Source organism: Lepisosteus platostomus, chromosome 12 (genome assembly GCF_059453375.1).
Source record: "Lepisosteus platostomus isolate fLepPlt1 chromosome 12, fLepPlt1.hap1, whole genome shotgun sequence".
Classification (NCBI taxonomy): Eukaryota; Metazoa; Chordata; class Actinopteri; order Semionotiformes; family Lepisosteidae; genus Lepisosteus; species Lepisosteus platostomus.
In genome coordinates this window covers 32,704,000-32,721,694 of record NC_142622.1, presented here as the reverse complement: position 1 = coordinate 32,721,694, position 17,695 = coordinate 32,704,000, and the positions used below count along the sequence as shown (strand labels likewise).

The 17,695-nt window shown below is 37.2% G+C and overlaps 1 protein-coding gene across 1 annotated transcript in view; it reads right to left on the bottom strand.

Moving 5' to 3' along the window:
• Nucleotides 1-17,695, bottom strand: part of LOC148651416 (ubiquitin-conjugating enzyme E2 E1-like) — a 28,085-nt gene that overhangs the window by 9,750 nt on the left and 640 nt on the right. The window contains exons 2-3 of the mRNA XM_088601657.1: nt 17,138-17,328; nt 16,354-16,404 (exon numbers count right to left, since the gene is read on the bottom strand). Of these exons, the coding sequence (XP_088457783.1) occupies nt 16,354-16,404; nt 17,138-17,295 (209 nt within the window). The 5' untranslated portion in view covers nt 17,296-17,328. The remainder of the gene's footprint in view (nt 1-16,353; nt 16,405-17,137; nt 17,329-17,695) is intronic.

Genomic DNA, 17,695 nt, shown 5'->3' with positions numbered 1-17,695 from the left:
GGAAAGTCACCTAACAAGACACATACGAAACTTTAATTGCTCTAGATTTGTTATATCAGAATTAAAACAACTCACACACTGAAGCACTGTAAAAGTGTTTCATCCTCAAACTACCAATTTTGAACAGCTTTCATTTATAAAATCCAGCTCCCATCAACAACAAAATCATTTGGAATAATATAGCTTTGCAATGTATATAACATGCTAACACCTTAATAAATGTTTGCTTTTGACTTTTTAAGAAACTTTTATTCCTTCGTACATTTATCTAAAGCCAGGTGGGACACTACAACAACTGCCTTGTAAGTTTTTTTGTAAGGATTTTGCCTAAACGTAATGTTACTGAAATCAGAGATTTCCCTTTCAGAAATGTCTGGTCTTTCAAACAAGTAAGCATGAAACAAAAGCTCATGAAGCATTACTGGCTTCATGAAATTTAGAACAACTGTTCAGTGGAAACTCCCTAATAACCCACTCAATAGAAGGCTCTAGCCAGCAGCACAGGGTGAGTCTTATAGCCTGCAAGTCTAATTCATGCTGTAGTCTGCCACTAGACAGCTGTGGGTTGAGCTGTGAGGGGGTGGCCTGAAATCAGTCCAGGATTTCTGAAGTCAGTGGGGTGAATCTGCTGAGGTTTCAAGTGCTTGCCATAAAACAGTTATCCTTACTGAAAAGCTTCACTCTGCCTGTTGAAAAATGAATAGCTTTGACAACACATATCTTACAGGATGTATTATGCAGTTTATATTGAAAGGAAGAAGTAAGATTACAATTAAACACTCCTAAGTGAATAGCAGACTATCAGTTCAAATGTTTGACAATTCGGTATAGGACATGTATGTGAGATTTTAGACCTCCATTGGAAATTTCTACCAACCAATAAAGGGTCTAAACATACAAAAGAAAGTAAAGCACATATAAACGGCTTGTGAATTTTCTTTTTTTACTAAATGCTATGAGAACATGCATGTCAGCAGATTGAAACTTCTTCCTCAATGGCTGACACATTACCCCCAATCAAATGAATCCTCAGCTAAAATTGGATAGTCTTCTTTAGGACTGTGATTCAGTCCAAGATGCTCAACTGCCGAGACGTATCTCTGCTTTAGGGGATAGCACCTTCTGTCCGTTGTAAGCAACACTCCTCACAGCCAGCCTCATATGCACAGTAATTGGGTAAGTAGGCCATCAACATTTACGCATCTCAAGCCAGAGTGCAACCTTACAAGTGAGAACAAATAGAGACATGGGGCTTTCTGCCATTACAGGATTTTTAACACCTTCTTCTCAGCCAACTGTTTAGCGGTCATAATACTTTTGATAAAAACAGGACACGTTTTAAAGGCAAGGTTTCCGGAACCTACCACTCATGCAGACTTGCAACCAAACATGGCAGCAAGTGCAAACTCACAAACCTTTAGAGCAAGATTTAAAACAGGAAACCAGCTCAATATCAAAACACAAGTAGAACTGTTCCTAGAAAACAAATGCTTTCGTTGTTTTGCAACAAACAAGCTCATAGCTTCCAAGGCCTAAACTTAGTTACTAGAGGTATTTATAAAGTGTCCACAAGCAACACCAGTTGAAAATGCCTCTATAAACATCTGAAAGATTTCAAGATTGAGTTGCATTTATTATACGCTCAAACAAGGAAAAGCAACGTGCATAATACTAACATTTGATATTCAAATAAATCCAATCTAAATATACTAGACTGGAATAGTATCGGGTTTTAATCTAGAATCGAGATGTGGGAGAATTAGATCCTGTTTCTGCGCTTTAACGTTTTCACTACAGTGTATGGAAATCACTGAACAACTGCAACATTAATTCTTGGCTAATTAAATTTCACAAGTCTAAATGCTTTAACCACACTAGTTACGAATACAATACTAAAATCAAGTTTAGAAATAGATATCTAATGAATTATTCATAGAGCACGAAGCACCGAGTTGCTTATTTCTGCTGTAATAATCTTAACTTTTTCCAGTCTGTAGTGGAAACAATTTGTTTCTGAACATAAACCATACAAATTACACTTATATACAAAAGAAGTGCAGAGTAATTGCAATATTACTTTAACATTATTAAAATGAGTAAAAATCAGACTGCGAATTACAATTTTCATTTAAGTAACATACAGAAGTATGACCAATGGAAGAACTGATTTCAGTGAACCAAAAATATTTACACCACATTCTCTCAGTATGACATTAAACTATACACACCTGTCTGCATGCAGCCCACCCAAACCAGTGAGAACCACAGAACACACCTGGAAATATGTCTAATGAATGAGGTACTCATATGGAAATCGCCAATTCATCACACAAACGGCACAATAAATATATCCAAATACCAAATAAGCAAAAGGCACAGGTGCAAACATTTCTGAAAATGCAGCTATTTAGGACTATATGATGCAGTTTCATTCTGTAGAAAAGGGGTCAGAAGAGCCCAGAGCTATTCACGGAAATACACAACAAAATGAAATAAACCAAATCTTCAAGTATTTATCCTAACATCAGTATTGCTCACCATTAACATACCATTACCCTGAGAAAGTCAACCCAATCTTTAAACTCTTCACGGACGTGTAATGATCTAGATGCTCTTATTCCTGCACAATCTTCTGAACAATCATACTACAATAAGTATTCGAACCCATCATTCAGAACACACATACCCTACCAAGCTTTGTGTATTCTAAAACATGCCACATCAGAAAATGTCTTTTGTTCCACTGTTAGTAAGGTATAACGTCAGCTGGAGCTACATGAAAACCTACGGGCACTATAAAGAGAACTGGCATTTTAGGTTCTATGAATCTATGAAATCATGGTCATAAGAATTCACAGTTGGAAAACATTTTACAGAACCTTATTTACGAATATTTATTTATAATATTGTGCATTTATGCGAGATAAGGAGGAGTACTGGGAGGTTTAACAGCTTGATATCATATATAATAGGTGTTGTTATTTTTAATTGGAACTATGATTACAATAACCTTTAAATCAGAGATGTCACATCATTTTGACAGTTAAATATAAAAGTTTCCCTAATGACAAGGTCATTATAAACAAAGCAGAAGGCCTGAAAGTATTTATAACCTTACTTAACTGTGCTGTACTATATCATGCTTTCAAAGAAAATCTTTTCAATAAAAAAAAAAACACTTTAAACATGATACCCCTATTGCATAAACTTGGCCAAGACGGCAAGTTCTTAAACACACATGAAACATAATCCAAGGTGTTGGTGTGTTAATTGCAGCTTTCACTCTTAGTTTCAGAAGCCTGAATGCTCAGCTCACACAGGCTCAGTATTAGCAGCAGAATCCTTTAAGGTCACAGAAAAGAGAACTGAAAGCACTCCATCTGCAATTTTTTTTGCTGGACCAAGCTAATTAACAGAAAAGGTGGTACATATTTTGCACATTTAAAATTAAGTTCTCTGGAAAATATGTGCAATTTTTCCCAAGGAGACGGGAGACCAAAAATTACATCGGTTTCAACTCAAGTGACTTTCTTCGATCTGAAGAGACAGTGTTAATATCCATTCCAAGTACAGATAGCACAATGACAATTTTACTGCTGCCAGACGTGCGTTTGACTATTTCCAATTTTTCAGACCACTTTTATGTGGAAAATACAGTATTCACAGAGTTACACTTGGCTTTTAAATAATTTTAACAGAAATGGGAGACAAAAAGCAAACATTCAAAAGCTGTGGGTGGGCTCTCTAAAACAGGGTCATTGTCAAAAGTAGCCAGGCACATGGAGCGATTTGTTCAGCCCGTTCACGTTATTGTTCTGCGAGTACAGCTTCAAAACAGATGAACAGACTCTGGTTAGAGTTCAGGGACTTTCCTCCTTTCATTTTGAGCTTAGGTTGATCTTTCTGGAGCAGTGCTTAGCTAGGGTCAACCAAAGGGCTCATGGTTAACAAAGTGGGCTTGAGTGCTGTGTGCCGAATACGACACTAGTCTACATTAGGACTTCAGCATATTTCATATCTATTTTCTACTCCTTTTTGCATTCTTCTTAGTTTAAAAAACAAAATGGAGCTCGAAATAAAATCATTCAAACTATTTTGAGTAGTGAACGCGAAAAGCAGAAAGGGGAATTGGATCAAAATGCTATCCAATTTTCTAAAACCGTCTTGAATGAAACATACTGATGGAGACAAATTTAGGTAATCCTCAAAATAACATCCCTCTCTTTAGTGCTATCCTGCTTGAATCCAAACTGCTTCTTGGAAGGCATTTATCTAAATGCAATGTAAATTATATTATTTTGAACTAGATTAGAGTCATTCATTGTTTTGGTGCTTGCTAATCCACTGAATGGCTTCACAGAACACCGAAAATACAGTACTCACTGCACTTGAAACTGTGCCAATATGTTGCTTAGCAGCCAATGCAAAAATCCTGCTGGTGACCAGCACTAAAGTATCCTTATTTCTGCCAAGCTGTAATCATAAATTTGTGGTCTGTCATTATTTATATGTACTAGCAATTTCCAATACCTTTGTATTTAACAGCCGTTAAATGTACATATGTACATTACAGTTAATAAAAAGTTAAAATTGTCATCTGAAAATTAACCTATCGTCAGATACAGTACCTTCCATTTTACAGTTCCAACAGCCTTTTTGCTGTTACACAACTTGTTATAGTAATGACAATATCAATGAGCACTGTTCTGCTTAGTCAAACATAGAAACCTGTGTTAATCGGGAAGTTATGTTTCTTTATTAGTGCGCAATACTGCACAACAGTGCACTATACTACCTTGGTATCAAATGGGTATCAAAGGCATCTGCATCTTATTGGACTTTAACCACATACCATTTCTGTATCAATCACAAAACATGGCTTCGAAGAATAGCATCACAGCAAACCTGATTTGCTATATGGCTGCGAACAGAGCAGACCCCTGTTCACTATTGTTAAATCACAGATGGAAAGATTATCAGAATGTAACATTGACAGATGAGGTTACTTATATCAGAAATTAGTTTGAGGCAGGACCTGACAAGCGGAAAATCCTCTGTGGTAAACTGCATAGCATTAAACCATAGTGCATAGGGAACAATAACAAATGGTTTGTTTGAATTCTCACAGCTGGTATTTTCAATAATTGAAATGATATATTTACATACACTTCAACTTATCAATGAATGCTTCTTGCATCAGCCCTTCTCATTTCTGTTTTAAAGGCATAAGTGAACTACTGTATGTACGCACAGTCTTGGACTTGTATAAGTGTTCCAGAAATTGTTCCGCAAGTTGAATTTTACACAAGCTGGATTTTACTTGAGCAATATGTTTACCATTTCATACTTTGATGGTATTAAATTCAAATCCCACTCTATGCTTAGTTCACATGAACACCTTTTCTAATATACACTGCATACTGCAATAGAATGAAAAAAATCTATTCATGTATTAAAAAGACTGTAAAGAAAAAGATAAAAGCTCTTGGACTGAGACAGCACAAGTTAAGGAAGCACTACATGGCTATACATTTTCAATTACATATACATTGCTGTAAAAAAATATCCAAATGTAATTAACAAAAGGTGGTACTTTACGCAAAGTCAAATTTACAGAAGTCGAGTTATGTAACCCTTGGAGTGCCAGTATTGCTTATTTAACCTTCCTTGCTTCATAAACCATTCACAAAGCTGCTATTAAAATCATTCACAGTACCAAGCCTAGTGAGCACTGGGTTAGAACTGCTGAACTTTGCTCCCTTCAGCTGTGTTTTCATTTCAGTTACTATACAACAATTTCATTACATGTATTTCATCTTCGGGAGCCCCAGGATAGGATTTTCGTAACCAGCAGTTCCATGTACAGGTCACTACCATAAAACCCGCAGGAACAGATAAGTGTAGCACTGAACATCTGGCTCATCAAAAACTGATTTTCCAGTTTAGCTTGAAAGCTACTTTCAAAACCAAAGTAGGTTTTGCACACTATTCTCATGGCTCACAGAATGGGGTGGAGGCAGGCATGAACCTGCGTTCTCTGCTAGAGTCTCTCCTCTTCGTGTGCACACCACGGTCGACAGTGTTTAGGAGAATGTAGTGCACAACAGTTCATAGGCCTCCCTCAAACTCTGAAAGGTCCCACTGTTTCTCTAGGAAGCTCCTCAACCCCAAGGTTCAAACCAGGAGTGGTCCTGGAGATCCCTAATCCATTTGTTCTATATGTCATCCTAAATCATGTGTTTTTTTACTGGGATCACTTTAAAGTTATTAATCAATTGAATGAATGAATCAAGTCAGTTAAAGGGAACTCTGGTCCCTCCCACACCTATAAGTTTGTTTCTTAAAAGATCCACTCGTAGCTCCAGTTCCAGTAGCTTGGCTAGGGAGTTTGTACTGGATTCTCCCAATCGCGTTTCCCATTCTAAATACTCCAAAACCTAATTATCACTTACATCCCCAAAACCAGATTATCACACGTCACAAATGCCACCCTCGGACAACTTTGAAATTCTACACGTGTTGTTAAGATCTCAAAGGAAAATAGTCAGGGAAATGTCAGAGTTTAATACGGAACACAGATACTACTACATGCCGATATATGTGCAAAAGGTGTTCCTATTTAACTTAAAATGCATTTCATGAGGACAGCCCGAATTGCCCCAGTTATGGTGCTATAGAAATGGGTGAAAATTTGGATAAAAGTGTCAGCCATATAATTCAGAACACCAGCTGAACACTGTAGTATACCTTTAACACACAACCTTTGAAATCTCTTCTTATGCTTCTTTTCTCCATGAAGTATCAGCAATGAAGAGTAGATATTGAATTAAGTGATTCAGAATTCAGATATCTTTCAAATTTACATAAAATCCTACTATAACCTTACTGAAACATTTAAGAATGGACTGACCTGCGTTACCTCGACAGCAAATAAATACTCCCAAGACTTCTAGAAATATGATACAAAGGTCACAGTTTATTCTCTCCTATAACAACATCCTGAGGATTACAGCCTAGACCACTCTATAAAAATGAATTATTCATATACTGTATGGCTTAGATGACAAAATCATAAAAGCGCTTTTAAATAGTATGAAAAAGGTGAACACTTTTTTTACTGCAGAGAAACGCAGATTTAGAAAAAATGGTATTGTATGAGTTGCGTGCAACCATAACTAAATACCTAGTTTTGCCTTGAAGTGTTCAGTATTCTCTGAACATCAGCTAATTTTCCATGCAGTAAAATTGTCTTCTCTTGAGATTTCTTTTGTTTGAACTTTATGCAGCAGCACATTTAATTTAAAATAGATTAGAATATTCGTATTTAACTCAGTGTTTAACAGAAATCTCACGAATGCATCAGTTTAATTCTAAAACATAAAAGATACACAACACACATTATACATACAGGACAAAAATTCACTAATAATTCCTTCCTTTTTACAAATTTTGGTTGGTAATTTTCAACTATTTATAAAATATCATCAAATAGTGAAAGACTAGATCTGCCAACAGAAGTCCATTTTTACTTCATGATGAAAGATTATCAGTTGTCCCAAGGGTGACTACATGTGATCTTTCAAACACATAAGATGTTGTTTTGATGAAGTCATAAAGAAAATAAGAAGAGTAAAATCCACAAATGGATTCAAAACAGATTCTCTGCCAACTGGCCTGTCAGCCAATGTGAGCCTGCACTGATATGTTTTTATTCGCAGATCGAATCTGACTCCTGCTGACAAGCACTGTACCAGAAAAGGCACTAAAGAGAAACAATTTAATGAGCTTCCTGGTAAGAAACGAAATGAGACACCAGGTTGTGGGGAAAAAAATCCAAAAGACAAAACTAAAGAGTAATTTCAAATTTGCTTCACTGCCTGTAAATAACAGTTTGAACATGTCATGCCATTTTATGCGACTTTTACATTCAAGCATCTGAAGAGAATGAAAACAAGTTAAAAAAACACAAGACTCTGTAGCACTTTAATGTAATTTTCTGAAACTAATGTTCATAATTCTATTAATAAATTCAGATTCTGAGTTTAAGTCTTAACTAAGATGGAAATCTATAAAGCTTTGATGCTAGAGTATACAGATTTATTTAAAGTTCTTTTAGGAACAGCAAAAAGTTGTTTTCTGATCAAAGAATGTTTCAAATACATAAGTGTTCCCAATTTAAAGAGAAAGTCATTTCAACAGCTTTCTGTTAAAACAGGTTTTTTTTCTGAATTTCAGAAATTTATTGATAACCAATGGGAAACTAAGTACCACGTAGAGGAGATTAGAAAAATATGGCACCTATATTCTTAACCAGAAAGGCTTTTAATTTTCAGCTATAACAGAATCAATACAATAGATACTTATGAATGCATTTTAACATTTATTTCCATCTTCAACATCCATGTTTCTTATTCTCACTATTCCTTAAGGATGTAAAGCCATTATGATTGCAGAATTAAAGACGCATATCTCAAAAGACATAAAGCTCTAAAACACCAACATTCACTTAAAATGGGGGGTCACGTTCACATTTCATGGAAAATTTAGAAAACTTTCCACCTACAGTGATGGGTACACCTTTTTCTTTGGCCTACAATGCTCATTTTGCATGAAATACAGGTAACTGCCAAAAAATGGAAACACCAACATATAGTGTCTTAACAGTGAGTTGGGCTACCACAAGCCACCAGAACATCTTCAATGCGCCTCGGCATAGATTCCACAAGTGTCTGGAACTACAACATCATTCCTCCAGAAGAAATTCCATCATTTTGTTAATGGTGACAGAGAACACCGTCTCAGGTGCCACTCCAGAATCTCCCAACTGGGCTGAGATCTGGTATTGAGATGCCCATGGCATATGGTCTTCATCTGTTTCATACTCATCAAACCATTCAGTGACCAATGGGAGCATCGTTATTCTGGAACATTCCACTCCCATCAGGACAGAAATGCTTCACCACAGGATGAACAAGATCACTCAGAATGGCTTTGTATTTATTGGTATTGGCATTTTGGTGTAATAAGGGGTTTATCCCCGCAACTTGACCACTACTATCCCTCTCTGTGAAGTTCTCGACAGACTATACTTGATGAAACTACCAGCTCATGCCTCCGATTGGCATTTGCAGTCAACTGATTCGGAACTGCTTATCGAACACACAGACATCACTGCGATGTGCTTTTGTCCACATTTACCCCTAGATTTTGACATCTTTCCCTCAGATTTCACAACATCAGCTTAGCAATTGTTCCTCATGAAACACTATGTTGAATAAAGGAACAAGTAATAGGCTTATTCCATGCTGAAAAGAGAAGAGAGAGAACACAATGTTTTGGCTGTGAAGCCTTCTTCAGGTGTCCTGAAGCCTTCTTCGCACATTTACTGAAGTTTTTCCTTTATTTTGGAATTTACCAAAATAATAATCTGTATATACTGCCATAATGCATACAATTAACTTAGCACATTTATCCATTAAGAATTACAAACTGTCAGAAGAAGCTGGACATGTAACTAGTGAATGCCTTTGTGTTAATCCTTAATAATTAAGCATGCTTCCAAAACTAAAAATCTGTCATTCCTTTTAGCAGAATTCTTTCAGAGAATATCAGGATGTTGGGTAGCTGACATTCCTCAGAGGCTATATCCTCTACAAAATGTGTAACCCTTGTGGCGTGAGGCAATACTTTATCATTAGCGAGCTTAAAGTGTTTCATCACGTGCACTGTCAGAGTGAGAAAACATTGAACTATTATCTGTGAAGTGCTGCTTATTCAAACAGAGATAGATGTAAACAAATACCAAGTGTAACAACTCCTAAGGAGGGCTGCCTGTGCAGAAGCAGGACAACCGTCCAAAATCGTGTCTACAGGCGAGAGCAGCAGAATATATTTACCGATAGTTGTGGCAACAACCTAGATGCCTACCTTAGGGTTTTAGAAACCCCAATTATGCCACAAGCTGATATCTAACAACTCACAGTAATCGAAAACAACCCGTGGCTATGAAATATTTTTTTTTTTACATTCTTTCAGATTTTAACACACCATAAATACAAAGGCCAATATTTCTTTTTGAGGGACAGACTTACACATGGAGAGAGACTAGGTTTTTTCCATCGCCACATCAAAGCCAAAGGGCATTCTACATTATCAACTGCAGTACAGCATAAGCAAAACTAAAGGGCGTTTGTTGTGATACAAAGTGTACTCAATTTAAGGGGGAAAGAAGAAATGGAGCAATAAAACAACAAATACACTTAAAATGTGCATAATAATGAATACAGTTTACAAGCACACAAGTAAAAAAAATAGTCTTTAAAACGAAGCCTTTAAATACAGTATGACCATGATTGAGCAAAATGTAAGTGAAGTGTGGAATACTAAATTATTACAGCAAAGATGACAAGCTTTTGGTATAGACTTTGTAGGACCCAGAAATATAAATCCAGCTTATAAACCTTCAAAAGAAGACATAAAATAAAGCGCAGAGAATTTTAAAATGCCTGTGTGCCGTTATGAGCACACATTCTACAATAAAAAGATCACACCAGTGAAAGTGTAAATCACAATGACCGAATTAAAAACTGGTTTATTTGCCATTTATTCCAATTTTCTGCATTTGCATCAATTTAAATAATTATTAGGAAATAATTCACAAAAGCAATTTCATTTCCTTTATAAAGGCTTTTGTTCTTACTGTAGTCAACAACAGTTCAAGTTTCAGCAAGAAAACTATCCCTTTTTATTATTGTTGGCCTCCTTCAATCTATAAAAATACATTTCCCCTTAGCAGTCTTGACATTTCACTAGATGTCAAAACCATTAAAGATGGAATGTTGTAAAAGCAGAGAGAACAAAATGATACAGATTTAGAAAATCCTCACGGTCTTTAGACATGAAAACAGTGTTAAAATGTGGCCACAAATTATAAAAATTGTATCCTATATGCTTTTAGCAGTTATTTAGGTATGACATTTCTCAACTGGGGTTTGATAAGTCAACTGCATTACATTCATGAGGCGAATGTGATATGTGTGGTAAGTGGCAGAAAAATAATTCCTTCTTTGGAAGAGAAGCAAGTTTAGACTCTAAATGCATTTTTTGAATAATTTCTTAATTTTATAATCACTCTTGGTCAAATTAACGACAGCAGCCCAACCTAGCTTTCGAAAGCCAATGCTGTTTTGGTAGCAGTGACTTTGTTTGATGCACTTGCAGCACATTTAAAAGCAGTGAGTATGCCAATGCTAACAACTGAATGCTTAAATATGGAAACATTGTGCATTTAGTCAAGATCTAATATAATTACCAGTGCTTGAACGATGCACTGTCGCACAGAACCTTTGCTTATCCCTGAGAGAGAATAAAACACAAGCTTTTTGGCATTCTCAAAAGCCGTGCTGAAACAGCTGATACCTTATTGCATTTTGCTGATCTACAGTGGCATTGCATCAAATATCTGATATTAAAGATTACTTCCTATTTCTAGACCAACACTTGGTCAGATGACCACAGTCTCCAGTACTCCACCTCACAGTAGAAATGTTTCAGCAAAGACAAAAGCTAACAATAACGACAGTGTTACATTAACCCAAAAGTAAAACACACAAAAACTCAGCACTCCTTTTCTATGAATGAATGAGACGTACATGTCAATAGCAGATTAACAAGCCATTCTTTTCATGTTGGAAGCAAAGATACCTACTGTCCTAAAGCAATCGGAAAATACATTTTTTCTACTCTGTCTTTACCAATTTAATCTTTAGTTCTATCCAGCCAGAAAGCCAGAAATGGGCGGTTACTTTTGCAATTTTTTAAAGGTATATCCATTTTCTAGAATGGTTTTCTACAAGAGCGAACAGATTTGAAACAAATGCTGGCAAATTATAACCACAGGATCACACACTTTCGATACAAACTGCACTTACAGTTAAGGACACTTTACATATCCTTCAGAGCATACTTTTTATAAAAAAGAACAGAATGTACATCATTACTCTTATTTCATGTCACACTGTTTTATGACTCTGAACATTTGTTACTATTTAGATGCAGGTTTGCATGTACTTCAGCTCATGTTAATATATATAATAATCTCGTTAATATGCTGTTTGAGGAGTGACATGATGGTGCAGTGGTTAACACTGCTGGGGCCCTGTACTGAATAAAGAAAACAGATGCTTTTTTGACCCACAATATTAATCACAATCTTTCCCTCTACAGGGTTGTAAACCATTCAGTCAGCCTTCTGTGACTTTCACAATAATATTTATTGTTATGTGACTGAAACTTCACAAAAGATACTTGGTGCTAAATACCACAGAACTCATTTATGCATTCCAAAACATCACAACAAAATGGCTCTATTAAAAAGTACAATGTTTACATTTTCACTGCCCAACATGGCTTTAAGAACATTAAAATGAATTGTTTGCATTTAGTGCTTTAGTACTTAGTTTAGTGCTTTCCATACCAAAAGATCCCCACGCACTTCACATACAGGAGGGACACACTTCATCTATCACTGAAATGCAGGTGACGCGGGGCAGGAATTATGCGCCAGCAGCCCCACTACACAAATCATCAGATGGAGAAGTGGATCGTACGCCCATTCTTCAATCTCGACTTAACCTTAATGTGCTCACCCAGTTCAAAAACTCGACATCATTCGCACTTCTCAAAGCACAAACTAGTCAGAAAGCACACTCATCTGTCCAGTACGTGACAGATGTAAACTATAGTAGGTTTCACTTCCCTTATCTGTACGGTCTGCAGTTTTACTTTTGCAGTTTTTTTTAGTAATATCCAGTTGTTAGATACCCAATCATTCCCAATTGAGTGGGAGCAGTATACTGCATTTGTTAACAATTACAAATCTTACACAATGCCATTAAACAGAAAAAAAAACATTTACACTGAAGTTTACGGTACAAAATATTAAAAAACACATAAATCCACATAAATGTGGAAAAATGGAAGTGTTCTTTTTCTTAAACCCAATTTTCCTGATATCTTATAAACCACTCTTGCATACTTCCTCTCCCTTCTAATTAATATAACCATTGTTTGTATTTCTTCTGTTTATCTTTAACTATATAAGTGTTTTGTGTTGATTGTTATTAAAGACTGCAAAACAACAAACATGTTTCCAGACTTCAATAACATCTATGAAATATTTATTGTTCAAGACCAGTCTAACACGCTAATATGTATCCATTTCTTCCCAAAAACTTCTAAAAAGCAAACAAACTGGGCTTTAAAGAAAAAAGACTGGGAAACACTGCTCCAAATCAGTTTTAACAAGACAGATCACATGACAGAACTTGATATTCCAGTCTCACTAATGTTATCCTCTTGTGGTGTCATCGCAAATACAGAGCAATAATGCAGGAAAACTAATGTAGGATACTCAGCTGTGTCAAATACAGAGAACAAACCAACATCCGCCATCTATTTTATTTCTATTAAAATATTAGATATTTATAATCAAAAAGAAAACCCAAATTAAATAAAAAACATCAATATTTAAACATTATAACACTCCCACGAATATATGGCAAGAAATAGATCTATTGCATAACAAGGACTCAAATATATTTTGAAAAAGCAAAGCTATTTTAAGGATTAGAAGAAATAGCTTGCCAGGCCACTTCACAGATCAGATTAAAATAAAAAACAATGATCATATCTCAATCTAGCCACAGATGTTTAAGTGTGAATCCTGGAGTTTTATTTTTCGCAGTGTTGAATAGCATATTAACTCAAATGGTCCCTTTTAATACGAACCAGCAGAAACTGAAACCTAGGCCTGTGTGACTGAAAACCATATAACAAAGTATGTTCAAAATGTAAGAAATGCTACCTGCCTGAAAGGATAAAATTAGTATTTAGAGCTTGAATTCTTTGGACCAAAATCATCACTAGAGCTTCTCCAAAACATGTATTCTAACAGAACAACCTACACTATTTACATAACCAAAATGCTTTCACTATGGCTAGAACAAGATTTGTTTAAATGTCTTGCAACATTTTTGTTTCGGATACGGTCTTGCAATACATCAGCCACTTCCTATTGGTGCACATAAATCCACTGAGTGATTATCAACCTTTTTGACCAAGTATCACTTTTTCCCCCCCAAACAGCAGTTGTCGAGCATACCAGTGGCAGGAGGGAATATTCCCTCTTGAGCGATTTCATCCTTTTGGGCGATGTTGGGGTACTGCTGCTTACCACCTCCTCCAGTAGTGTTGGCAGTGGGGAGGGTGATTTACTATTTCTAAATTACTTTTCTTTATAGCGCTGATTCAGTATATACAATCAGCAACAAATCAGTAGATTTAACTTTAACTGGTGCTACAAACTATTGGCAAGGTGTAGTTCACCAGTATAGGCGCTTGTATTATGGGCTGAAAAGCCTTTCTCTCAAGGACATAAACCATATGAAAGGTTTACAAGTGAGAGGATGCCATTTGGCCCATCTACCCCATAGTTACCACCGAATTATTCCTAGGATCTCCTCCAGCCATTCTTTAAAAAGAAAACCAGGGACTGACTTGAACAACATAGTGGGATAGCGTGTTACATCCTCCAACAACCCTTCGGATAAAGGCATGCCTCCTGTTCCTAGCTTTAAAAGAACTTTCATTTAAGTTACCACTTGTGCCCTTTGCTTCAAGTCTCTGAAGAAATTAACTCCGTTGCCTTTGAGGATTTTGAATACTTTTGTCAGGTCCCCTCATAGTCTTTGTTCAAGACCAAAAAGGTTCAGTTCATTCAGCCTGTCAGTGTAGGATATTCCCTTAAATCCTGGAATGTATCTAGTGGGTGTTCTCTGGACTGATTCTAAAGCAGCAATTTGTTTTCTATGTTGCGACGACCAAAACTGTACACAATGCATGGTATTGCAGTGCATTTTACGATTTGATACAATCTTAACATAACATTACTTAATTTTAATTCTGCGCTTATAACATAAAGGCAATAATAAGAATAATAGGGAGACAACCGCCTCTTCTCAGTTTCTAAGAATGTTTAGTCCCCTTGTTTCTATGAAACTTTTACTTTGTATTAAGTAAATATAATATAAAGTGCAGGGAGAGGTGCTGTTGTGTGGATGAGATGCTAAAATGAGATCCTGTCGACTTGGTTATTAAAGATTCCACGGTACTGTTTCTAAGCGCAAGGGCGTTAACCTAGATGTCCAGTCTGACTTTTGTTCTGGTCTTGCCCAATCTGGAGTACCTCATTTCTGCTTTAATCCACCTGGTGAAGCAGAACTGGTGAACAGCTCAGATGGCCCAAATGGCTTCCTTTCATTTGTGAATCTCATGCTCTTAAGAAATTTCTCTCTTCCACACCTGATCTGCAATGTACTGGAGCTGGTGATGCAAAAAAAGCTACACCTCTATCTCTGTTATGAGTAGTGGATGAAGTGGGACCCTGGTTATAAAGGAAAGTGCTCTGGGATCCTTTAAGCTGAAAAGTAATATATAAATGCAACTCATTATTGTTACCAACTGCCTGAATGAAGACAGCTTTTTAAGAATTGTTATAGGTACACAATCAATTACTGACCAATGACAAGCAAGGTTTCCAGCATAAAAACACTGTAAAATCTTACACAGAACTAGCATACTAATAATAAAAAAAAACAATTCACCGAATCAATCCCAAAACAAACAGTCCCTGTGGGAATAAGGGTGTTGAAAAGGTTTAGTGAAATGTCCTCAAAGTTATTTGGAAAATATACTTTAAATATAATGTATTAGTGCAATATATTAAACTGTTAAACAACTGCGCAAAATAAAGAGGCAATACACATTTGAAAGTATATTTTGCACAGGTGCATCTTTCTCATTATAAGTTTAAAGAAACAGCTTTACGTGCCTGTGTAAGATGAATGCAAACGCCATCAAAAATAAAATCACTGCTATTTCCGTTAATGTAAAGTCTATTTCTCTTTTGCCCCTGCTGAGCCAAAAGAAACCTTTATACTGTGCAATGACACAAGGAGGGGGAAAATCCCGACCCCTTCTCCCATTCCTCTGCATTGCACAGAGGGAATCCGATTTCTTTTTAACAGCTCACCTCTTAGGGAACAAAAAACCGGTGTGGTCCTTTCTAAATTATTTAGATGACTACGAGGATCTCGCACAGTATCTCTGATTATGCCTTAACGGTCTCTTGCCAGAACACAAAAAGGATGCAGCACAATACTGAATAATCTCCCGAGTGGTACCAGGCGATTGCTGTCGGCCGACACAAATTCACAGCCAAGCTCTGCGCCTTTAAGGAAGCACTCTTGATAGGGAAATCCAAACCGTAATAATAAAATAACAAAACCCGGGTACCTGCAGTTCGGAGGAGGGTCCAGAGTGATATCTGCCAGCTCCTTCTGGATTCTGAAGGAAACAGAAACCACTCGTTAGTCTCGATCAGTCGGTACCGAAGGAATCAGTGATTTACATCGCACGCAGGCACAGCTGCTGACCTCTGCCTGCGAAACAAACATGGCCGCTCCCAGCAGCTCCTATTCACCAATATTTTAAAGATGAAATAACCCACTTCTGGACTGATTTCGCGGGTGGCCCTCACCTGGAGCCAAAATACCTTCGCCTTACAAGCAGCTACCGAAGGAATTTCGCCAATCCCCCCCTCCTAATTTTCGCAATAAACTGCTTAAGCTAATATGCAAATGAGCTGGTTCCCCATTGAAACAGAATAGCTGAGCTTGTTGTGAGATCTCTTAAAGGAGACACGTCTGAGGAAGCATCGGTTGCATGGGAGAAAGTGTTATTTAAGCATGAGCCTGAATTTAAATAATCATATTAAAAAAAATACGAAGTAAAACCCACTCATTCTCAAAGAAGGGGTGGTTTTCTTCGGGCTGGGAAGCTATCAGGACTAAGAACTGGTGGGATGAGCTTCCAAAGACATCTTAATACGAAGTTGGTTCGTATGACGCTACTGCAGTCCTCCCAAGGAAAAAAAAAAGTGTTTAACCCGAAAACTAGATCACACACAGCCAAGGGTTGCTAATATCACACTAAGCGTTAACTCTTTCTGTCCCGATACAATGGCTGTCCGACCGGTGATAACTGGCATTGCTCAGCCCTCAACCGATTCCCCCTTTACCTCTTTGCGCTCGTAGAAAGCAGTTTGGAGGTTTTGCTCATACTGGCTTTGCTCTCCTTCTTCTTGCTGGTTGTTTCTTTCTCCTTCTGATGTTGAGCGGAGGACGAGGAAGATGACGACGATGAGCTAGTACTGGCCCTCGAATCCTCATCCGACATACCGGCCGCACGGAACGAAAAAAAAAACCCAACCTGGAAAGGCGAGCAGAGGGAATCGAGGGTTAGCTTCCGAAATAAATACATACCAAATAAGACTGGTAGACGACACGCCTGTGGCATGTGGGGTTACCCCCCAGATCAGCCTCTTTGCACCTTCTCACGGTCGCCACTCCTAAAGACTGCGTGTGAAGTTGTGCAGCCAGGGCAAAACACCCCCCTAAACTCCCATTTTCTGAAGTCAAGGGAACTTACTTTCTGTCCGAGACTAATGTGCCAAACAACTGTCCTGAACTCCTCCGTTCCTCCCAACGCCTTGTGCTCCTCTCCCAAACAACACACTTCGCCGGAGTGGGAATGAATATTTACCTGCACCCCAGCAATTCAGAGACAGCCAGCTCAA